This window comes from Ictidomys tridecemlineatus, chromosome 2, assembly GCF_052094955.1.
Source record: "Ictidomys tridecemlineatus isolate mIctTri1 chromosome 2, mIctTri1.hap1, whole genome shotgun sequence".
Classification (NCBI taxonomy): domain Eukaryota; kingdom Metazoa; phylum Chordata; class Mammalia; order Rodentia; family Sciuridae; genus Ictidomys; species Ictidomys tridecemlineatus.
Genome location: NC_135478.1, coordinates 173,862,250 through 173,887,304, shown reverse-complemented (window position 1 = coordinate 173,887,304; position 25,055 = coordinate 173,862,250). Strand labels below are relative to the sequence as shown.

General features: G+C 36.6%; 1 protein-coding gene across 1 annotated transcript in view; it reads left to right on the top strand.

Annotated features, from left to right (window-relative positions):
- Fbxl13 (F-box and leucine rich repeat protein 13) overlaps positions 1-25,055 on the top strand; it is a 208,680-nt gene that overhangs the window by 134,665 nt on the left and 48,960 nt on the right. The window contains exons 16-18 of the mRNA XM_005319523.4: positions 8,884-9,003; positions 9,752-9,878; positions 24,713-24,796. Coding sequence (XP_005319580.1) covers positions 8,884-9,003; positions 9,752-9,878; positions 24,713-24,796 — 331 coding nt within the window. The remainder of the gene's footprint in view (positions 1-8,883; positions 9,004-9,751; positions 9,879-24,712; positions 24,797-25,055) is intronic.

Below are 25,055 nucleotides of genomic sequence, written 5' to 3'. Positions count from 1 at the left end.
TTTTATCTACAATGAGGTTTAGATAATATTTAAACACACACAAGACAGGTCAGAGTAGTAAGCTAAACTACATAAAAATCTTAATCTATGTTTCCTATTATTTTAGTGGGGACGCAGCATAGATTGACAGGGGGTTGGTGTAGACATAAGCATTTGGGATGAGAAAAAATATGGATTAAGAAATGAGGCATATTTAGTAAAGAACTGAAGCCTATGGCTCATAGCCAAATGAGTGGACTTGGAAGCAGATCCTCCAGCCTCAGTCAAGCCTTCAGATGATTGAAGCTTCAACTGGCACCATGACTGCAAACTCCTTTTTATTTTTTATTGTGAGTCATGATCTCATTAGTTTGCTTAGGCCCCTTTAAATTGCTGAGGCTGTTCTCAAACTTGCAGTCTTCATGTCTTAGCCTTCTCATTTGCTGAGATTCCAAGTGTGAGCTACCAAGCTCAAAATTAATTTTAAATTAAATGGATATTTTCTGCTTTCAAAGTATAGTTGACAAGACATTTCAAAGGGCTTTTCTTTTTGCCACAGTTTAGATCCTTTAGAAAATATATTTTCAGTACATTGCTAAGCCCAAAAAGAGTAAGAAAATATCCAATAGGCCCAAGTCCCCTGATTCTGCCTGACAATCTTTAATTGTGAATAGACTTACTAAGATGAATTGTGAATAGCAAACAAACATAAATGGTTAAGCCACTCTGAGCATAAATGTTTGTATCAACATTGCCATTGAGAATATCAACTTTGAGCAAGACTCAGATTAGGGAAGCAGAATCAGAGACTTCTACAGGGCCTTGGTCCTATTCAATTTGGACAAGGTGATCTCAGGTAAGTAGCGCCCAGGATCCTGGAAGAAATTAATACAAAGCTTCTATGAGTAGACATTAAGATCACAATTAAAGATTGTCAAATACACAAAGTTATGAATCACTGGGAGAATGGGTCACCAGAAATAGCAAAACAGATTTGACATACAAATAATTCATACATAGGAATTATCTGACACAGTATATTAAATTACTACAAAGTTGCTACTTATGAAATGTTTTAAGAAATAAATAATGGAGTCAGAAATATGAGCAAGCAAAAAGTATGATAAAATTATTAGGTTAGAAAAAACCTTTCAGAAATTAAAAAAGTACAGGTATTGAAATAAACTCAAAGGATATACTAATCAGCATATTGGAGAGCCGAATGGAGCTGAAAGATAACTGTGAAGAAATAACAGCAGAGGGAAAGACATGGAAAAAATGAGTGTATAACCCAGGGTAAAAAGACAGAGATTTAATATCAGTTTCAGATTAGATTTTTTTTAATTCACCTATAGAAGATACACCTGAAACAGTAAGTTTGAGAGTCAAAGAATATGTTTTGTTGTTGTTGTTGTTTTGTGTGTTTGTTTTTTGGTACCAGGGATTGAACCCAGGGCCTCTCAACCACTGAGCCATATTCATAGTTTTTTTAAAATTTTTAATCTTGAGACAGGTATTGCTGAGTTGCTCAGGGCCTCACCAACTTGCTGAGGCTGGCTTTGGACTTGTGATCCTCTTGCCTCAGCTTTCCAAGCCACTGAGATTACAGGCATGTTCCATTGTGCCTGGCAAGAAAATGCACTTTTATCAATGACATATTAGTTCTTTAAAAAAATGGACCATGTGTGAAATTTTTGTATTGCAAGTTCCCGAAACATCCAAACCATTGATAACAATAAGCTATAATCACTCTCTAAAATGCGATTAATTTAGGGATTAGTAACAAACAATAATTTTAAAAGAATGTAGTATATGATTTAAAAGTAAAAATCCCAAAGCATGAGATTCATGGTGGGGGAGCTGAATAAAACTTACAGATGTCCAAGAGCTATTGATATATGATTTTTTTGCAATGGAACCTCAGCTTGCATATATATATATTTTTAAAAAACAACATGACTGATTTTAGTACACAGCTAGGTTTGAAGAACTAATTGACTTGGATCATTTCCTAAGTAATCCCTTTCCACTGACTTTTGAGCTCCTCTTGGGTATAATATAAATGGTTATGCACACACTTGCATGCATGTATATGTGCAGATGCACATATGTGTACAGTATATATGTCTACATATTTGTTCACAGGCTCTCTTTTTTGTTCCATTGATTTGTATATCCTCTAATTCTGTGCAGTATTTTATTTGAAAAATAGCAAAATAAGAATATATACCTCATAGGAATGTTTCAAGGATCAAATTAGTTAATGTGAAGTACTTAAAATAGTATTTGGCATCTATATCTAATATAGTAAGACTTTCCTTACCTTATACCATTTCTCTGTACACCATTTGAAGAGGGGAAAGAGTGTGACCCCCCCAGGAGTTTAAATCTAATAAAATAATCTTCAGTGAGGATAGTTTTAATCAATATAAAATTACCAGATTGTTAATATTTTAGCCACATTTGAGTGCTTTATTTCTAGTTTTGTCTACAAGTTTGGGAGTACTAGAAGGGTCCAAAAATTACCTGTGAAACCATAATGATATCCATCAGATTTGTCTGTAAATGAAAATGAGTCTAATGCTTAGTTTATTGCACTTTTTTAAAAAACCTCTTTCTTCTTTGCCTGCCATAAAAGCCCAGTTGTTAATTTAATCACTATTTTTACTACCATGGCATTTTGATTCAGAAGAAAAGGGCCACTGCTGTATTCATTTTATTTATATATGCCTAATATATGTTTGCAACATTTTTGCTTTTGGTGTCATTTTATTTTTAATGTGTTTCTTATAGATAATTTATTTATATATTAGTTTTATTTGTTAAACCAGTCTGAGAATCTCTTTTAATCATGAGTATTTTCATTTATAATTATTATAAAACTAATACATTTGTTCTTCTTTTGTCTCTTCTATTTGCAAACTATTTGTACTTATATTTTACATTTTGGCTTTTGTCTTTTAAATATATGAATTATGTTTGGCTATTTGAAAAGTTTTTACTACCTCTAGTTACTAATTTTAAAATAATTTATTCTTAAATATTTCTTAAGAATCTTTTTTTCCCTTTTTCTTTTTTTTAAAGTTGAGCTTTATAGTTATATGTAGTGGTTGGGTTCATCCCAACAAACTCATACATGCCTGGAAATTGATTTCAGTTCATGATCCCCCTTTTTCTCCCCTTTTGCCCTCCTATCCTCCCTCCCCTCTCCCATTCTCCTTTCTCTACTCCACTAGACATCTTTCACTTGGCTATTAATTTATATTTGATTGGTTCTTATGTTACCCTGTCCTTCCCTCTTCCTTTCTTTATTTTACTCTTCTGCATATGAAAGAAAACATTTGACCTTTGAGTTTCTGAGTTTGGCTAATTTCACTTAGCATGATATTCTCCATTTCTATTCATTTACTGACAAATGGCATATTTTCATTCTTTTTTACGGCTGAGTAAAACTTTATTGTGTGTGTATGTATGTATATATAGCACATATGAACATATGTACATATATATATATACACATTATATATCATATTTCTTAATCCATTTACCTATTGATGGGCATCTGGGTTGATTCCATAATGTAGCTATAAACATGATGTGGCTGTATCACTGTAGGATGTTAATTTTAGATCTTTGGGAGAAATACCAAGGAGTGAGATAGCTGGATCATATGGTAGTTCCATCCCTAGGTTTTTAAAGCATCTCCATACTGCTTTCCAAAGTGGTTGTACTCGTCTACAGTCTCACCAACAATTTGCAAGTGTATCTTTCCCCCTACAACCTCACCAGCTTTATTGTGTTGTTCATCTCCTTGGTCATTGCCATTCTGACTAGAGTGAGATGAAGGCTTAGTGTAGTTTTGATTTGCATTTCCCTAATTGCTAGAAATGTTGAACATTTTTTGTGCATTTATTGACCATTTGTGTTTCTTCTTTTGAGAAGTTTCTGTTTAGTTCTCTTGCTTGGGTTATTTGTTTTCTGAGGGTTAAGTTTTTTAAGTTCTTTGTAAATAATGGTTATTAATCCCCTAATGGAGGAGTAGCTGGCCAAGATTTTCTCCCAGTCTGTAGACTCTCTCTTCATGCCTTAATCCTTTCCTTTGTTGTGCAGAAGCTTTTTAGTTTGATAGCATCCCACTTCCTGATTCTTCATTTCCTGCATTTTGGGGATCTTGTTAAGGAAATTGGTGCCAGCACGTAGCTTATGAAGTAATGACCTTGTTTTAGCACTTGCAAGGTTTTTGGTCCAATTCCTGTGTGTTTGGTCCATTTTGATTTGAGTTTTGAGCAGGGTAAGAGATAGGAGTAACCTCTTTTTTATTCATATAGTATCCAGTTTTCCCAGCATCATTTGTTGAAAAGGCTAAACTTACAAAATATATTTTTGGCACCTTTGTGAAATATCAGATGGCTGTATGTATGAAGATTTCTCTTTATCTTCTATTCTGTTCTATTGGTCTTTGTGTCTATTTTGATGCTAATACCATGCTGTTTTTGTTATGATAGATCAGTAGTATAAATTCAGATCAGGGGAATTATGTTGCCTCCTGATTCATTTTCATGCTTAGTATTACCTTGGCCATTAAGCTCCACTTACAACAATCTGAAGAATTTCGAGTTTGCACTGCTATGCATTTCAAAATTCCTCCCATCAATTCCAAAATCTCAAAAAGCTTCTGAACCACATAGCCAGGTTAGTCACAGCAATAATCCAACAATTTCTGTTTTGGTCTGCTTTTTTTGCCACTGTGACTAAAGGACCCAACCACAACAACTGTCGTGGAGGAAAAGTTTATGTGGGGCCTTACAGTTTCAGAGTTCTCAATCCATAGACAGCCAACTCCATTCCTTGGGACTCGTGAAGAGTGTAGCAGAGAGAAGTAGCTCACATGTTGATTAGGAAGTAGAGAGAGAGGTTTCCCCTTGCCAGATACAAATATGTACCCCAAAGCCATGCCCCAATTCCCACCTCCTCCAGTCACACCCTCACCCTACCACTTTAGTTATTACTCAGTTAATCCATATCAGGGGATTAATTCACTGATTGGGTTAAGACTCTTATAACTCAATCATTTCTCCTCTGAACCTTCTTCCATTGTCTCACATGTGAGCTTTTGGGGGATACCAAATCTAAACCATAACATGCTTTGTGGCCTAGAATATGATCTATTTTGGAAAAAATTCCATGTGCAGCTAGAGAAGGTAAATTCAGCAACATAGGGGTGGAATATTCTGAGTGTCTATGAGGTGTGTCTGATTTATAGTGTTATAGGTTGGTGATATCTTTGTTGATTTTATGTTTTGATGACCTGTCTATTGAGATAAGGGTATATTGACATCACCCAGAATTATTGTGTTCAGGTCCATGTGGGATTTAATGTCATGAAGTATTTTTTCCATGTAATGGGTGCATTGATATTAGGACATAAATGTTTATTATCTTTATATGTTCTTGTATTATTTTCTTTACTAGGATGTAGTGGATTTATTTGTCCTTCTGATTAATTTTTGCTTGAAATCCACTTTGTCAGATATGCAAATAGCTACTCCTGCTTGTTTTCTTGGATCATATGTATAGAATTTTTTTGCCATCCTTTTACCTTCAGCCTGTGGGTATCTTGCCTATAAATGAGTCTGTTATAAACAGCATATAGTTGAATCTTGTTTTTGATTCATTCTGCTAATCTGTCTTTTGGGGAGTTGAACCCATTAACATTCAGTGTTAGTATGGATGTGTGTTTATGGTTTCCAGCCATTTTGATTTTTTTGCTATATTTTATCCTTGTCTTGATTCTCATTAAGTGGATTATTCTACTATTGAATTTCTCTGTTTGGGACTTTTGGGAATTATTTGCCAATTACTCTCTTGGCAGTTTATTTCTCCCTTGAATTTGAAACTAAGCTTTGCTTGGTATAGTAACCTTGGCAGGCAGTTGTTTTCTTTTAGGGATTAGAATATTTCATTCCAGTCCCTCCTTGATTTTAGGGTCTGAGCTGAGAAATCAGAAGTAAGCCTTATTAGTTTGCTTCTAAATGTGACTGATGTTTCTCATGGCTTTTAATATTTTTCCTTATTTTCTTTGTTAGACATTTTGATCATTATATGTATCAGAGAGCTTCTTATTTGACTAGGTCTATTTGGAGTCCTGTAAGCCTCCTATATGTGGATGTCTATCTCATTTATGATGTGGGAAAAGTTTTACATAACTATCACATTGAAAATGTTCTTTATGCCTTTAGTTTGTATCTCCATGTTCTCTTCTATCCCAGTGATTCTCAAGTTTGGTCTTATAAAATTGTTCCAGAGTTCTTGTATCCCTTTCTATTTTTGTGTTTCTCTCTGGGCTACCAGTTGGAGAAGCCTATGGTTGAAGCTGTTGATATAAGAGTCAGCCTTCCTACTCACCAGTATGAGGTAGGATGGGTTAGGAAGTACTGTCAGTTGGCATTTTGTCCATGTGGATCAGTTCCTTGTATTCCCAGGGTATAGTTTCTGAAGCATTGTATGAGGGGAGTTCCAGCAAGTGGGGCTAAGGTCTAATCAGGTCTCAGGAGTTTGTTGGGTGGTTCCTTAATTAGAGAGACTAGATTGACCCACCCCTAGGGCTAGACAATAGTTGCTCTCTGATATAGGTCTGGTTCTCAGGAACCTCTCAAGAAATTCACTTGTGAGGCAGTGGTGCTGATCCTCTACTCACAGCTGCCCAGGAGCATAGCCTTCCTGAGTGTATTTACCCCTATTCTCTCAGGCTTCCAGCCCACTTCATGTGGTCATGTGAGCCAGCAGACACAAAGGAGAAGTGAGTTTGGCTCCCCTTCACCCTTCTGACTTGAACTCCTCCCCTGGGTTGAGTCTATTTTACACCTGTTTTACTTATGTCTGCTAGACTCAATAGGCGCCTGCCAGGATATTGTGACTATGATGTTTTGTTTGTTTGTTTGTTTGTTTTCCTAATCTCCCAGGTCCTACAGTTTCCATAGGGGCCTCTTGCCCACAAATGGCTCCACCTCAGCTCTCATGGGCCAGTTGAGATACAGAGCCCATTTTTTCAAGCAACAGCGTACAGTGCAGTCTCTGGTCAGCTAAGATTAGGAAGCATTTTGATCTCAGGTTTTTCTGAACCAAAACTCTATTTCCCCCCAGTCTCTCTGTGGTGAATTTGTGCTGGTGTCACCCATGGAACCCTGGGTTGGCGCCAATGTATTCTTTCTTTTTTATTATATTCAAATTTCTGAGTACCTAAGACATTTTGAGTGTCCAGTATTAAACTTTAATGAAATGCTTCTTTCACCCACCTCACTGAGAATCCATACACCTGTTGCTTTGTTTCCACATACAATACAGCTTGGAATGCAGCTTTACTCTACTCTGCCATCTTCCATCTCCAAGAATCTTCTTTATTTAAAGGTTGAACCTTGGTCATTTACTTTCTATCTTGTTTATTTTAAATCATTCATCCTCATCTTTAGCATTCCAAAGGAACTTTTAAAATATACTCTCTACTTCCTAAAGGATCAATTTTGGTCTTGATACCTTCAATTAGATTATTATTTTTATTAAATTAGGTTATTATTTTTATTTAGTTTCTTTGCCATCTTTCTTATCTCCAGCAGCCATGTTTTCATCACAGAATGCATCTGAGGCCATTTTTATTTTAGCCAGTTCTCTCTATTAATTTCTTTTCTTCTCTCTTTCCCCCCAAAAATGCTGTAATGTTTTTGTTTTCTTCTTAAAAATCTTTTCCAGAGGTATGCTTTCTTACAAATCTTGTGCTATATTTTGTTTTTGGTGAAAACATCTCTCAGTGAATGTTCCAATCCTGGTATTTGACGATGGATAAGTTGATTTGTTGTATTTGGAATCTCTTCCTCCCTATATCCCCTACCCAACCCCCTCACCAGGCCCTCAACAGCTTTCCCAGGTTCTGGCATTGTTCCCCTCTCATATTCCAAGTGGAAGATATGTCCATGGGCAGGGTATTATTTACTAATACAGCCCATTTAGCTGTAATAGGATATCACCTTCTGCCTTTACTGCTCAGTTCTTTGCAAATCTGACCAAAAGGAAGGTATAGAAGGTGTCTGCAACCAGCCTGTAATACTCCCAATGTTTTTCTTGGCTGTACACCTACCTGTAGGTTTGTGTGTGAAAATACCTCTTAGGTTTACAATGATATAATCTTCTGTCTTGGTTTATTTCCTGAAATGGTCTTTAGAAGGAATTGGTGGTATCTGAAATTAGGAATAGGAGTCCCAGTGGAAAACAGGGAGCTGGGCCAAATAGATCTTCATTCATTTCTGAAGCAGGGCTGACATATGATAGGGAGGGCTGACACCGGGGTGTTTCTGATTAGGACAGTGTTGGAAGGTTGAGGTCAAGGTCTTCTTCCAGCAACAGGTTTTCTCTGACTCAGGAGGCAAGAATTCATAGGTCATCTATTGATTTTCCAATCCAGCTGAATTGACCTTGTATTTTGTGAAAATTCCTCAAGACTGTGGCAATAGTTTGTATCTATTGGGTCTCCCTTTCCTAAATTTTGGTCTTTTTCTTTTACAAAAATCATCAGTGGGTTTGTTAAACCTGATCACATTTTAACCTGGGAGAAAAAGACTATCTGTGTTATTAATAATTATACCATCTAATTAAGAACAAATGAATGCAAATATAATGTTTTTATTAATACTTGTTCCATTACTATCATTTATACCTTTTCTATTACATTAAATGCTACATAATTAAATTTGGTCTTATAATGTTAACAAAATACCACTGTACAGATATTATTTTTGATTTTTAAAATATATTGATTATAGAAATTATTACTTTAATACCTACATATATGTATATGTATATATTCATATACATATGAATTACAAGTGAAGATTTTCTCACTCTTTTCTACAGGATTGGTGATGTGGGACTAAGGCAATTTCTTGATGGCCCTTCAAGCATAAGGATAAGAGAGCTCAATTTAAGTAACTGTATGCAACTGGGTGATGCCTCTATTGTGAAACTATCAGAGCGGTATGATAAAGCAATCTTTAATAACATAGCATTAGTAATTGTATATTTGCTAATAGGAGAGATCATAGTTAGACATAAAATCAAAAGCTCTAGCCATTTGGCGAACATGCCCAGAAGCTAGTCCAATCCTCACATCCTCAGTGAAACTGAATCAAATATAAAGTCATGATTGAACTAATCTTTTGATTACATCTTATATTTCTTATTATTGTCACCTAAGAGAAAGTTTGAAATGGACTTATTCATAAAGTAATGAAAATCTAGATAAGTGTGATTTCTCTGTACTGTTGTTGTTTACATGCTAACTTTTACTCCAACATTTCCCAAGGAGTATTTTTGATCCTCTTGGCAGAGGTCTTGTGTTCTCCAAGGATGAAATTCAATTCCTGCAGCAAACTTATAATAATTAAGTGGGGAACTTAACTTTGCACTTTTAGTGGTTATTCATTGTGGTACATACATGGTAGTATTTTGTACCTATATTTTTTTAAAAATATATGTATTTTAAATATATATATTTGTTAAAATTTGTAATGTGAAACAAAAAGAAAGTCTTATATAATAATCTTTCTTTTATCTAACTCTATAATGCCAAATTATTTTCTACTTTTAGTCTTACATTTATATTCAGAAAAGAAAAATCTTTGTTTCAATACTGTTTGTTTTCCCAATAGTTTTTACATGAAGAAATCGATACTGATGATGTGATTAAAAGCTGAAATTAATTCTTTATGCTGCTTTCTTTCAGCTGCCGTAATTTAAACTATTTGAGTTTACGAAATTGTGAACAGTTGACTGACCAAGGAATTGAATACATTGTAAACATCTTTTCCTTGGTATCTTTAGATCTTTCTGGAACAGTCATCTCTAATGAGGTAAAAAGATAGTAAAAACAGTTTGATGACTTTTATTTTTTCCTGAAATATAAACATTTTCTGTTTTGTAAATAACGGAGAACAATAATTAGTTTTATTAAGTTATTAGATTACAGAAAGAAAGTTTAGGAATATTATTATTTGTAAATCAAGTCTTATTTCTCTGTTTAAAAAATAGCAAAATCTAGCCGTGTGATCCCAGTGACTCTGGAGGCAGAAAGAGGAGGATTGCAAGTTCAAGGCTAACTTCAGCAAATTAGCAAGGCCCTTGGCAACTTAGTGAGACCCTGTCTCAAAAAATAAAAAGAATTGGAGATGAAGCTCAGTGGTAAAGAACTTCTGAGGCTCAAGCCCGGGTAATCAAAATAAAAACAAAACAAAAACAACAACAACAAAAATACAGCAAAAGTCCCAACAGATCAAAGTATTACATGAGAATCTGAAATTTATCATAGAAGTTTTGGTTAGTGTGGAAATAATAATTTTACATGGCTTAAGTATATTTTTCCTGCTTATTGAACATTCTGTAAACTACCTAAGTACCTTTTGATCTAAGTCTTTAGTTCAATATAAAAGTCTAGAAATGGCCTCATCATGTCCACAAAAGATACTTTTTAAGGAATTCATTTCCTACTAGTAGCTAATACTACTCATCAGAGTTGAAACCCAAGTGTTATGGTTTGGATGTGAAGTATCTCCCAAAATCTCACCTGTAAGACAATGTAAGAAAGTTCGGAGGAGAAATGATTGAGTTGTAAGAGTCTTAACCCAATCAGTGATTAACTGAGTGGTAACTGAAGTGATAGGGTGTGGCTGAAGGAGGTCAGAATTGGGGCGTGGCTCTGGGTATATATTTGTATCTGGCAAGTGGAGTCTCTCTCTGCTTTTCCATCATGATGTCCTGCCTCACCTTGAGCCCTCAGAAATGGAGTCAGCTGTCCATGGACTTAGACCTCTGAAACTGTGAGCCCTCAAATTAACATTTCCTCCTCTATAGTTGGCTACTCAGGTCTTTTAGTTGCAGCAGTGAAAAAGCTGACTAAAACACCAGGCTCATGTTTCTGAAAGACTTTAATGGACTACAGTTAAATCAGAAATATAGGATTTTCTTGCTAAATTCCCATTTATCCTCAAAAGATTGAAAGAGCCAACATTATCTGTCTATGAGGTCTTTTCTGAAAAGCTCTCAGCCTGGCAGGCAGACATTGGGCCTCTCTATGTGCATATCCAGCCTCAGTACATTTTTTTGACATGATCTGTTTCTCATTGCATTACAGACATTTGTGTTATGTGTTTATCCTTGTCCCACATTCAGTGGGCTCTTTTAGTTGCAGGATGTGTCTATTACTGGTCTAGGTTTTTTCTTGTCTTTATCTGAGTACACTTTGATTAAGCTTCCATTCTACTAGATGGTCTCCTCTTCCTTCTTTGGAGTTTTAGCCAAATGTGATATGCAAGTTAGGGTGGAAAGTTTATATGTAGTTAACTCATTATGGTGGAGTCAGTATCTGGTCTTCTCAGTATTGTTTTCTGACCAGGATAGAATTCACTGAGGCATCCAAGGGCCTATCTTTTTTTTTTTTTTTTTGAGAGAGAGAGTGAGAGAGAGAGGGGGACAGAGAGAGAGAGAGAGAATTTTTAACATTTATTTATTTTTTCTTAGTTCTCGGCAGACACAACATCTTCATTTGTATGTGGTGCTGAGGATCGAACCCGGGCTTGTCTTTAGTTTGCTGTCTAGGTAGATCCCTGATGTGTGTTCCTTGTCCCACATCCAAGGCCCTTGTCCCACATTCAAGCTCTTAAGATACCTTGTCATGTCTGCCTTGCTGAGTCTTGCTGGGGTGTGGTGATCCTGAAGGCTGCCTTAGGTCCACCATCCTCGGCAACTCCTGCAGACATTCTGCTCCCATATCATGGGTGTGTTTGTCACATATTCATGGCCACACCCTCCCCTTGCTCTGCTACAGTGCCTAACCCATGTCAGCTAGATTCCAAGTTGAGTTCGGTACTTATGTGGCATTTTTGAGGTATTTCAGGGTTTGTACCTGGGGAGGCTGGTGTGCCCCTACTCTTTCTCGCATTATCATTATCAGCTGCATTACCTTTGTGTTTTACTCTCTGAGCAGGCCTGCTGTGCTTTCAGCTCTCCTGAGTGACCTCCACCCCAGGTTTCAAAACCTCATCTCTTTTCATTATCCTACCAGCATAGTGGCAGTAGTGGCTTCCTACTGCTTTGAAGCTCTAGATTGTGCCTTTAGACTGTTTAGCTTCTTCTCAGTTTGTCTACCACAGATGTAGCAAATTCCCTGCTAAAATTAAATTCCCTCAGTTTTGCATACTCAGTTGTTTTCTGTTTTCCTTATTGGATCTTAACTAATAAAATGATGAGCACAGAAAAATTCTTCTGCCTAGTTGATTTTTTTCAACCCACAACAGAAAGGTGGACTAAATTTTCATTTATTCTGAGATTCCCAAGCCTATCCAGAGGTTCCAATTTTCTGTCCAGCTGAGCAGATATAGGAAAGTCCAGAACAGACCCCTGTATAGGTAATCCCCAAGCATCTCCTCCCTTTGCTTCTCTCTGGCTCTTCTCTCTTCTTCTTTCCTCCCCCTTTTCTCTCCTCTGGATATTTCCTCTTCATTTCCCCCTCTCCTCTACTCTCCCCTTCTCTTGTCTAGCTCATCTCATTTCTCTTGGCATAGATCTTTTTAAAAAATATTTTTATTTGCTCTTTTTAGTTACACATGACAGTAAAATGTATTTTGACATATCATATGTACATAGAGCACAACTTACCATTTTGGGTTGTATATGATGTGGAATTTCACTGGTTGTGTATTCATATATGAACATAGGAAAGTAATATCCAATTTGGCATAGATTGTTGATATAATCTATGGGTAGAAAAAATGATTACATGGTTTTTAAAACTGTTATGCCCCAAGGGCTTAGGCTTTTGAAGCTTAAAAGCCCAGGATTCTTTCTTTCCCCTGTGTTCTGCGGTCAGAACCCTTCCCTGACACACATGAGTAGAGTGCCCAGCTGTTGTCTGTAGGGTCACAGAGTAACAAGAATTAGAGACTCAAAGCACATAATAAATCATCAAGATTTCATTCTCCCATAGGACTTATCACAAACCTCAAGTGCCTGGAGAACATTTGCTGAGTAAGTAGAGAGAAGGCTCAAACTTTTTTGTTTAATTTCCAGAGAACTCATATTAAAATTTTACCAACTGTGTTTAAGTATAAAACTGAGGGATGTAGCTTAAAGTTCTATCCTTTGTTTTTATTTTCTTCAGAAGAATACACATGAAAGAGCTCTAAACAGACATCCATGGGTAAGAACACTGGTTGTTTTCTGACAAATGACTGAAATTCAGGTCCTGTGAAGGCTGTTGTTTTCTTCCTCTGAGTCGGTTAAACTCTGATCTCAAAGGCAATGACTGACAATAACAGTGCTACAACAGCTGTGGATGTTAACCTCAAACAGTCAAATTAAAATGAGTCAGCCCAGATGTCAACTTGGGCAGCTAAACTTACAGCCTGGACTGTAAGTCTAATGAAGTGCAAATTTGACTACAGACTTAACATTCAGAATTTAAATTTTGGAATGTTGTAGATATTCGCCAGAGATGAAATGTGACTGACCAAATTGTGCCTTCAGGGGGAAGATTTATTATGTTTTCTAATAATTATGCCCATTCCCAATTCTTCTGAGTGAGTTTTCAGCTGAAATCCCACCATTCAATTTAGTTAAAAAGTATGTATTGTACTTGGAGCTGGGGATGCCAGAGTGGACCAACCAGACATGGACCCTCTTCCTGGCACCCACATCCTAGTGGGCCACATGTTTTTGAAGTGTGATGGGTATAGAGGACAAGAGAAGAAAAACCTTACCTGGCTCAGAGAAGGAAATAAAATGAGAAGGAAGGGGAGGGGGTGGAGTGGGGAGCCAAAGAACAGCCTTCACCAAGGTCTGGAAGTTTAAAGATGTGTGGCATCAAGAAGTCCACACAACTGAGTATGGCTAGATTGCGAGGAGAGTGTTAAGAGATGTTGTTTCCAAGGCAGTCATGGAACCTTTAGAAATCTTTAATCTTCTATAGTTTTGGAAATGTCTAATTAAATGGGAAGTTATTCATTCCTTTCTACCCCAAGGATTATTTGAACATGAGGATACATACACACACACACACACACACACACACACACACACACACACACACATACACATATCTCTCTCCATGTATGTACATGGGAAAATGTTTTATAGTAATTATGAGAATTATGATTTACTAAAGACCACAGGACTCATAATTAGAGCAGTTCAATCTGTAGTTTAAGTTGCCTTAGTCACTGCCGTATTTGTTGTTCAAAGGAAAAGTGAGTCAGAGCAAATGTTCTAGACGTTGTGTTTAGTGGTTTAAGAAGAGTCTTTCATTTGCCCAAATTTCAGAAATTTTCATTATGAGTAATAGGTTGTGAGTGCCTAGCATGTAGGTAATCTTCTGGAGTCCCCCTCACAAACGTGAACTCCATGAGGACTGACAGTGTGGTTTGTTCACTGCTGTTTTCCCAGAACTCTAGGAAGTAGTAGGCACTTGATAAATCCTCACTGAATGAAGGAACAAGTGCTGGACTCAACAGTTACCCAAAAGGAATAATACCACTTCTCTGCAGCCCGGTTGGAAAGGGTGGGCATGGATAAGTTAAATACGATTTGGTGGGTGTAGTGATGGAGGCAAGCAGAGGAAAGGATCTCTTAACTCAGCCTGTCCAGCACAGAGGCATGCAGCTGCATGCTTGTGCAGGGAATTCTATGCAGCTTGGTCCTGCTAAAATGTACTGTGAAAAGGAGAGAACATTGAGAGAGTTATATGCTGTGACAAGGAACTTGGACTTGAACCAAGGGGATGCCAGAATGGACCAACCAGACATGGAGGAAGGGGCATTTTGTCAGGAAGTCGTAGTCATTCTCTCGTTGCACATAGATTATTTGGGTTGTTCTGTTGGAGATGCATCAGAGGGAGAAAGACTGGAGGCAGGGGGACCAGTAGGGGTTATTTTAGTAACTAAAAAAAGAGATGAGGAGTTCTTGAACTAGTCAGAGACTAGAACTAGTATGGAAAAGACTTATTTAAAAATATTTATTAGGTGAAACTAAAAGAACCTGATGATTGATTAGTTGTGAAAAATGAGGATCTGAGGATAAGGTGAGAGGATAAGAATGAGTTTAAAAATCTGGCTTTGGGTGGATGGAGGTCCTACTTCAAAAAAGTTGTTAGGTTATGTAAGAAATGTAACAAGTTTTGAGGGAAAAATTATTTCCGTTTTATCAGACGAGGAACCTGTGGAATACTGAGGCCAAAGACTTGGGAGAGAGATGGGTGGCTAGAGCTTCAGGTGTGGGAGTCATTAGCACAGTGGTGTGACTGTGGTCAAGATCCTCAGGGAGACCATGAGAATGAGAAAGAAGGTTTAAGAGAACCAGTGAGTGTAGCCCAGTGTGGAGTGGAGTGAGAATAACCAACAATGTCTTATAAAGCAGAAAATCAGAAAAAGACAAAATTTGAAAGAACATTTGCCATTAATCAAACAGATACCCATTTACCCCTCTGATGTCATTTCATAGTCCTACGCCTGTCATTCCCTTCTATCTACCCCTTCTGCCTCCTTTTAGCTCCTTAAAGCAAAGTCTTTCCTACCTCAGGACCTTTGTACATATTATGCCTGTGCCTGGGATATGCTGAGCAAATAATGATTGATAATACTGATAAGAGTTAAAGGATCTTGAAATAGCTATTAGTGCCTTTTAAATATTTTTGGTATTATTTTCCCTATAATAAACATTGGTCATGCTATTCATAATTATCAGAAAACCACTTCTCAATCTAGGGCACTTCTATTTGGTTTTATATCATTGCTGCATTCTTTAAGAAAACAAGTCTCTAGATGTCTTTCTAAATAAGTGACATTTAGTGTCTAATGTACCTTATCTGTCACATTACAACATAGTCCCTATTTCTGTTATCTAGTTAGATGACCTCATGGTAATAATGGCTTGTTAAGACAGTTTTTTGTTTGTGTTTTTGTCCTATGACAAAATACCTGATAAGAACAACTTAGAGGAGAAAAAATTTATTTTGGCTCATGGGTTCAGAGGTTCAGTCCATGCTTGACCAACTTCATTGCTCTGGCCTGAGATGATAGTGGAATATGATGGCAGAAGGGCTTACTGGAGCAGGGCTGCTCAGTTCATGTCATCCAGGAAACACAGAGGGACAAATATAATCCCTAAGGTCACACACCCCACTTACCTACAATTACCACCCAGTAGTTGATTCACATTATTAATCCATCCAATGGATTAATCCACTCATTAGGTTATAGATTTCATAATCTAACTCATCTCTGAATATTCCTTCATTGTCTCACACATGAGCTTTTGGTTGAGAAACCATAATGTGGCTCTTAAATTATTGGTAGCACAAAGATAGTTTTAAAACTGGATTGCAAAAAAAAAAATTAGAGCTGGGTATAGAGGCACATGCCTGTAATCCCAGTGTCTTGGGAAACTGAGGCAAGAGGATCACAAGTTCAAGGCAAGCCTCAGCAGCTAAGCAAAGTCCTAAGAAACTTAGTGAGAACTTGCCAGAAAGAAAGAAAGAAAGAAAGAAAGAAAGAAAGAAAGAAAGAAAGAAAGAAAGAAAGAAAGAAAGAAGGAAGAAGACTGGAGATGTGGCTCTGAGGTAAAGTGTTTCTGGGTTCAATCCCCAGTACCAAATAAATAAACAAATATATATTCAATACTAACTGAATGTTGGCATTGTTTCATGTTAATTTTAATTGCATATGTTAAAAAGCTATCTAGTTTCAGATATTCTTAGTCAAAACAAAACAAAAAATGTATGAATAAATTATATGCTAAAATAGAAAGAAGACAATATGAAAACTGTAGCAATCTTTTGTTATAGTCTATTAGTCTCTCTTTTATCTGCCCCTGCCTTCTCTCCATCCCCACGGCCACAGTTTCTTAAGTACCACTGTCCTCTAATCTCATCTCTACTCTGCTGCAGTGTGATCTTTCAGGATGCAACTCTGAGCCTGTCGTCTCCTTACTCAGAGTTCTTGCAGGGGCTCCACACTGCTCACAGAATAAAGTCTGAGCAGTCTAGTGTGGTGGCCTAGTCTTTCCAAGGGGCCTCTGTTTATCTTTGCAGCTCCCTCAGCATTCTTGACTCCTGCCTTTCTTCAGCTCCAGAGACTGAGCTGACCCTCCTATGGCTTCTCACACATGCCATGCTCTTCCTGCTTCCCCATTTCTGCCCTTTGTCTGAAACACCCTCTCACTTGTCCACCCAGTAAACTTTTATCCCTTAAGTTTCATCTGTGAGAGGCTTTCCTGGAATTGTGGGCAGGCCCAGGATCTTCTCTGGCTTCTCCTGCATTTCCCATGTGCCGCCACCAAAGCAATCAGCTGGTTACATTTTACTTGTTCTACACCTGCCTCCCAACAGCACTGTAAGCTTCCTGAAAGCAGAGGCTGGGCCACCTCATCTTTAGGGTGCCTAAGACAATGCCTGAGGATTCATAGGAGGCACAAATAGTGTTGGATGAGGGAGCGAGTGAATGAATGGATCTGGCACCATTTCCTTCCTCTCAACCAAACACTTAAGGTTTCTTTAAATTCCACATTTTCTCATCAATTCTCTGAGCTGGAGTGGGAGTGCTTACAGCTGCAGGTCTTAATCTGATGATACACTTGCAAGAGACCACCCATCTGCCTGGAACACACACAAATAAAGCCTGAGGCTCAGTGAAGCAAACCCCTAAGGCAGGAAACACAGGAAATCACTTGGGATTCAAGAAAGAGGAAGACTGAGAGTTAAAAGGAAGCAGGGTAACTTGGAGACAAAAGAATTTGCCTTTAATTTTCAAAAAGCACATAACCAGGAGTCAGCCAGGGGTCTTCTGTGAATCTGCTGGTCCCTTAAGTCATGACAGTGGTTTCTCCTCACAAAGTCTTCAGTCCCTTGTCTCCTGTTTCCAACAAAGTGCCCACTAAAAACTGTGCAAACAGAAGTGATCAATAGAAGCCTGACACTTCCCTCAAGAAGGATCTTTGACAGCATAGTCCCCTTTTTGACCCCCATTAGGCGGGAGCAAGCAGGCTCAAAGTTAGCTGCTCTAAAACCAAGTAACACAGACCAATTTTCTCTCCCTCCACACTCATCGTATGTAGAGGACCTATTTCTATGTGTTGGACAAAGCCTGCTGTTCTTCAGACTTGTAGATCAGTAAACTAGGTCAGAAAGGTTGATAGATTCTAAAAAGAAATGTACAAAATTCAGAATAATGAATAAGTAAAAAAGAATGAAAATAATTGAGAGGAAAAGGTAAATTATTTTTATAAAATTACAATTTCTAATTAGAGTATAAAAGAGAAGATCTCTGGGGAGATTAAGATAAATTTTCAAGAATATTGTGCAAAACAGTATTGTCAATGATAATAGAAAGTGGCTGTGTTAATTGAGATAATATGTATTTCCAAGGGTAAGTCTTGTTCTGTATTCCTAAAAAAATGTGGTGGGCAGCAGCAAACAGAGCAAATCTTTCAGAGAGAGACATATGGAATGTAGACACTGATTCAAACAATTCCAAAAGGAAGTACATTCCATCCAAGAATTCTGAGAGCATGCCAGCAAGATAAAATTGGGTCCATAAAAAATAGATAATCTCACAGACTACTCATTCATTCAATAAATATTTATTCCCAGTCAACTGTATATCAGACACTATGCTAAGTTCAGAAAGTACTAAACTGAAAGATACAGTCCGGTGTCAAGGTACAGTCCAGTGGCAAACTAACAACAACAAAATTGACACTGTCTGTTAAAAGTCACCAAAAGCATGAGTTCAGAGGTGGGCTCACATGCCGGCTAGTGCCACAACACTGAGGCCTTGCACAAGTTACTTAACCTCTCTGTGCCTCCATCTCCTTCTCTTTAAAACAGTAATTTTCATATTGCCTGTTTCACAATGTTATTGTAAGGATTAAGTAAGACAAGATGATGCATGTCAACTGCCTAGTAGAGTACCTGGCACGTGGTAAGTGCTCAGTGCATCTCAATGACTATTTATTTGAATGAGGACACAATGGGTCAGTTTGCTGCAGCGAGGGAGATGTGTTTCAGCAGCACCAATGAGTCGGGAGAGTGAGCACTTCTGGTCTGTGGTCTCTGGTGGAGTAGGTGAGGCTTGATGGCTTTGAAGAACAGCGGAAAGCTTCAGTGACAAAAGGCAGAGTTCATTCTCAGTGGAGGAGGAGGCAGGTGGGATGAGGCACAAGAGAGGTTCATTGTAAGGAATCCACCATGATTCAGTGCTGGTGGGGGGCAAGCACTCTTGAGAGACTTCATTATTCATTGGTTCATTCTTCCCTCCCTCCTTGTCTTTGTAGTTCCTACTCCTATTTTTATACTTAAACCTCTTCTAGGTTTAAGTATAAAAATAGGAGTAAGACAGGAAGACATAACATCTTTCCTTGAAGATTTTATGATCCTTGGGATTTTTTTTCTACCTCATTTTCCCCTTCTGTTGAACTAGACATTCTGTTGTTGTTGTTGTCTTGGCCAATTGACTTCTCAATAGGTTTGGATATGATTTGTCCCCAAATGTTCATGTACTGGGGGCTTGATCCCCAGGGAAGTGATATTGAGGTAAGGGAAGCTTTAAGAAGTGGGGCCTAGTAGAAGGGAATTTGGTCATGGGAGCTTCATCCTCACAATGAATTAAAATTTTTCTCATGAGAGTAGATTGTTACAGAGCAAGGACATGGACTCTTCTGTTATGACTCAGTGAAGGGGACCCTACAAAGGAAGCCAGCACCATGCTGTTGGGAGGCTCTAGCTGCCAGGATTGGAAGGCAAATCAGTCTCTTTACTTCTAAAGTCGCCAGACTATACTTTTGCAATGGTTTATCTCACAACTATGCATGAGAGATTTATTTTAGCATGTGTTGAAAGTCTACAGGCTACTGCTCCTAAAGACTATTGAAAAATGAAGAAAAATTATTTAAAATATGGACTAGGGCTGGGGATGTGGCTCAAGCGGTAGCACACTTGCCCCTGGTATGCGCGAGGTGCTGGGTTCAATCCTCAGCACCACATAAAAATGAAATAAAAGATGTTGTGTCCATCGAAAAAACTAAAAAATAAATATTAAAAAATTCTCTCTCTCTTAAAAAAAGATGGACTAACTATGAAGTCTTTTGTAATTTTATATATTTTTAAGAGTGATTCTTTAAAGTTTATGCTTATTTACTCTTCTGTTGTGCCTGTTATTAAATTGTTTCTAAACTAAAACAAACTGTAAGCAAGAATGATTTATAGCAATGCAGCAGCCAGTAAATTACAACATTATATTTTGTTCAAATGTTCAAATTCCATAATGCCTAAGCAATTTTTTCCAGACTTTTTCTAAAAGTACAGTATCTCAAAAAAAAAGCCATATGCAAGTTATAAAGAATAAATCTATTTCCAGAATGTTAAGCTCTGTTTAACAAGGTTTTATCCACTTAAATTCTGTATACAAAACATGGTTTGTTTTTGAATTATGGTCAAATATTCAGTCTTATAGTGGGACAGGGTATTGTTGCTTTTATTTTTATTAGTGTATCATCTTTTGCCAATAGGTAACATAATCATACCAATCAAAATAATAACTACATTTTGTAAATTCCCCAACAGGAATTTGGGAAAATTAAAAGATGACTAGGAATGTAGCTCAGTGGTAGAACATACGCATAACATGCTCAAGGCCCTGGGTTCAGTTTCCAGCACCAAAAAAAAAAAAGTTATTAATAGGTACACAAAAAATTATTGGAACGGTTAGTGTTATGTCTGGAATAATTTTGTTTTACTCAAAACACCTCCAAAAACATTCAACAGGGGAAATGACGATAAAGAAGAATGTTTAAATAAATATCAGCAAATAAATGTAGAATGAAAAATAGGATTTAAAATTAGCATTTGGCAACTCTCAGTGTTATAATTGATTTAGGCAAGAATCAACAGTGAATATTAACATAATTGTCTGAAAGATTTGGGGAAAATAGTATCCTTGAAGTTGCAAAGAATCACACCACAGATTATTTATTAAATAAATTAGGAGAAATACTTCCATGAAGAGATCTAGTAGTCACCTTCCGAACCAAGTATCCAGTGGCATCACCAATAGTGGGGCAAACTGACCTGTGCCTTCCAATAGGATGCCACAGCACTTACGTGGTTTTTGGAAAAAAAAAAAAAGTTTACCTTGAATCTAATCATAAGTAACAATTGGACACAAATCTAGAGTATGGCACATTCTAACAACTGGCCTGGGCTTTTCAAAAATGTCAATGTCTTAAAAGACAAAATTTAAGGAAAAGAAAAGAAAGAAAGCTAAAGAAGTAGATATAACAACCAAATAAAATGTATGAACTATGACTAGGTCCTAGGAAATAAAAGGTGAATATTTACCTTTATTAACTTTAAGTTATCACTATTATTTTTCTTTGGTGTGAGAGTGATATCTATATCTATATAATATAATATTTATGTATATATATGTCATACATACATATGTATATGTATGTATATAATATATACGTGTGTATACATAACTACATATGTGTATACATATAGGTCACATATATATGCATGTATATATATGATTCTATACAGTTACAAAGAAAAATTCCTAAGAAGATGCATACAGAATATTTAGGGCAAAGCATCATAATATATGAAACTTATTTTCCAAAGGTTTGGAGAATTACAACTTAAATATATAAAAGAAAATAGGTATATATATGTATAAAAATAAAATTATATTCACACACATGAATAAAAATATGTTCATACACAAAGTCATCAACCAAATTATGACAAAATGTTTATAGTTGGTGAATTTAAGTAAAGTATATATAGATATTTATTGTACCTTTCTTTGAACCTTCCTGTAAATTTGAATATTTTCAAAATAGAGAGTTGAGGGAAGGATATTTTATGTTTATATTGGTGATATCCTAAACCAGGGTATCATACCTCAGCCACATATATATACACACGTATACATACCATTTCAACATTTGGTAACTAATTCATTGCTGTGTTGTCTACATTAGCTAAACAATTCCAGATGTAAACTTGGGGGAAAAGCATAACATTCAAGGATTTTTCTGTTCCCAAATGTCTTGTGTGCATGTATTCCATATTCCCTCCCACTAATCCCAATGACCCCAAACTGAACTTCTTCCAAACAACTCACACTTTCCAAATGAAGTCTCTGTTCATGCCATTTCCTCAGTCTGAAAACACTGTTCCCATTATTTTGCTTGCTTGTCAGAATCATAGTCAGTCTTAACTCAAACTGTCCTTCCTCTTTAAAAGTCTTTTCTAGTCCACTACTTTTTCCTTCCAACTGGAAGCAATTGCACCCTGCTGTGTGGTCCCTGTACATCTCTTTAAACATTTATCTATTCTTAGGTTATAGTCACTGTATGTCATTTCCCATAGAAAGGGAAAGTTCTGTTTATCTCTGTTGCATAGGGTGAAGTCCAGATTTCTTAGAATAGTGTACAAGGCTTTTCAACTTGGTGCCTGTATTCTTTTGAGCCTTTTGTCTTGATGCTCCCCTCAGTGAACCTGATACTAGAGCTAAAATATAAGCCATTTTTGCATCTGACTTCTACATCTCTCAGATTCAGTTACCTTGATTCCATGGCTTTGAAGGAACAGAGAGCTCCCCAGGATTTCTGGGAATCTCTGGAGCCTTGCATTCTCACATAATCTGCACTGCTTCTGACATCACCAGACCACCACACTAGCCACTTTCCTCTATGGTTCCTTATCTGATTATGAAATTTAGCCTCCTTTTACTCTTTGAGAAAATAAAGCAAAAACCTTCCTGCAAAAGGTCTCAGGTATTGGACTAACTTCTGGAGACCAAGGAAGAGTTATATTACAATGATGCCTCAATTTCCCTGGAAGTGGGCATCAACCTGCCTTTGCCCACTGAGACCCAGTCACTCCATCTTGCTGGATCCTCTTTCCTCCCATTGTCTTCCCATTCTACTCTGTCCATTCCTTCCAGAAGTAAAATCTTGGCACCAGGAATCAAATTAAACAAAGTAAAGCAAAGCAAAACAAGCAGTAATATCAACAAGGCCAATAGTTTCCCCCTAAAAGGAATTCTGTGGCAACTGTGTTAAATAAAAAAGGGAAAATATGTTTTAGTGAACAATTATGAGTAAACATGGCATTTTGTTTTAATACTTTAATAATTCTGATAAAATTGTAAAGACTTCATAGGATGATAAATGGCATATTTAGCAAGTGCATGTCATTTTCAGCCAATCTTTAAAAATTCTAACTTGTCTACATGAAAGTAAAGTCTAAATGAAAATGTTAGGTTTAATTCCATAGGATAAATTTTCCATAGGATAATAAAACACACTTGGCTACTATCAACTATAAGGCAAGGAGACAAACTTTGCATCTCTTACTTGATATTTTCATTTAAACTATTTGGTGTTTTTTTTTTTTATTGGGGAAATATCTAAGCTCTTCCAATTCTTCTAACATGAATAAAATATCTTCCACATCTGGAACCCAGACCACATTCAATAGCTCCACAGAGTTTGATCATTCTTTGTTTTGAAACAAGGAGGCAGAAAACATAATATGTTCCTAGCAAAAGAATCCACAGTCACAATAAAATTAAAAGAATGAACAGAGTGATTTTATTTTGGGGTGGTGTACAGAACCATCAAACAAAATTACAAATCACAGTTTAAACAGTGGCTTAAATCTAACACTTTTTCCTTTAGTTTGGACTTTTTTTTCTCCTTTCTTTAAATGAAGGGGCCCAAAGGAGAAAAAAAAATCTAATATTTGCAGACTCCATATTCAATTATGACCCAAATGTTGCATTTAAAATCAATAAAATGTAAACCAGAAACACAAATAAAAGGACAAATCTATAGCCATTTCTAGCATTTTCTCTGCTGACTCTGGAATCATAGATTCGGGGGAGGGGAGAGACAGACAGACAGACACTGACTGAGGATGTTATTTTATGGAATTATAAAAGTAACAAGATCCTGAAAGCAAAACAGGAAGATGGCATCTATAAGCCACATTTGTCAATTCTTATATCTGAGGGTTGTGCTTATCAGTTTAGGGGGGGAAAGTCCTGAGAAAGGACAATACAATCACATATTAAAAATGTAAGAGCTGAAAAGTGCAATCTATTTTGTATTCCATAAAAAGAAACAATGTATTAAAACTGAAAAAGAAGTGGGCTATTAGTGAGAAATTATCTGTCAGTAGGCCTTTATATAAAGATCTATTCCCTTTCTCTTCAAGGGATTAAGAATCATAAAATTAGCTAAAGATTTTGAGATTTGTAGGTTTGGAACGAATAAGGACTTAATGACAGATTCATTAGCCACATAAAGTGTCTTCAAGATAAAGAAAGAGTTGTTTACATTGATTCCGATAACATCTGTCTGAAAACAGCAATGTAATAACTTCCTAAGGAGTTTTCTGGCCCTGGAATTCTGTAGCACTTTTTGCAAAATATCAGAGAGAAAATATTAAAGAAACACTATTCAATAATCTTTTTATCCAAATTGAGTTTGTTTTGTCAAATATACAGAAATATAACAGAAAATAAATTCTTTTTGCTTGCATAATTTTTAAAAATGCTGTTAATTTGCACAAATAGTTATTAAAAATATACCTTCCACACTAAATTATAATCTAAAATGATCTTTATATTTTCAGGGTTTGATAATGCTTTCCAGACATAAGAAACTTAAGGAACTTTCTTTATCTGAGTGTTATAAAATCACGGATCTTGGAATTCAGGTATGATAATTAAGGTCTTCTGTTAAAGAACTGTGATAGAAAACTAAGAATAAATTGAATACACTTTGTAGGTCAGAGTAGATAAAAGAAGTGGGTGAGAAACTGAGCAACACATATGTGATTATGGTTGAGCCAAGATCAACTCTGGGCTCTTTGTTGGGTCTTCCAGCCCAACATGACTGAGTTTTTGTTTTCTCATTTTTCTCTTTTTCCTCATGTCAGACTCAGATAAATAGAGACATTTTATTTGGAGAGTGAT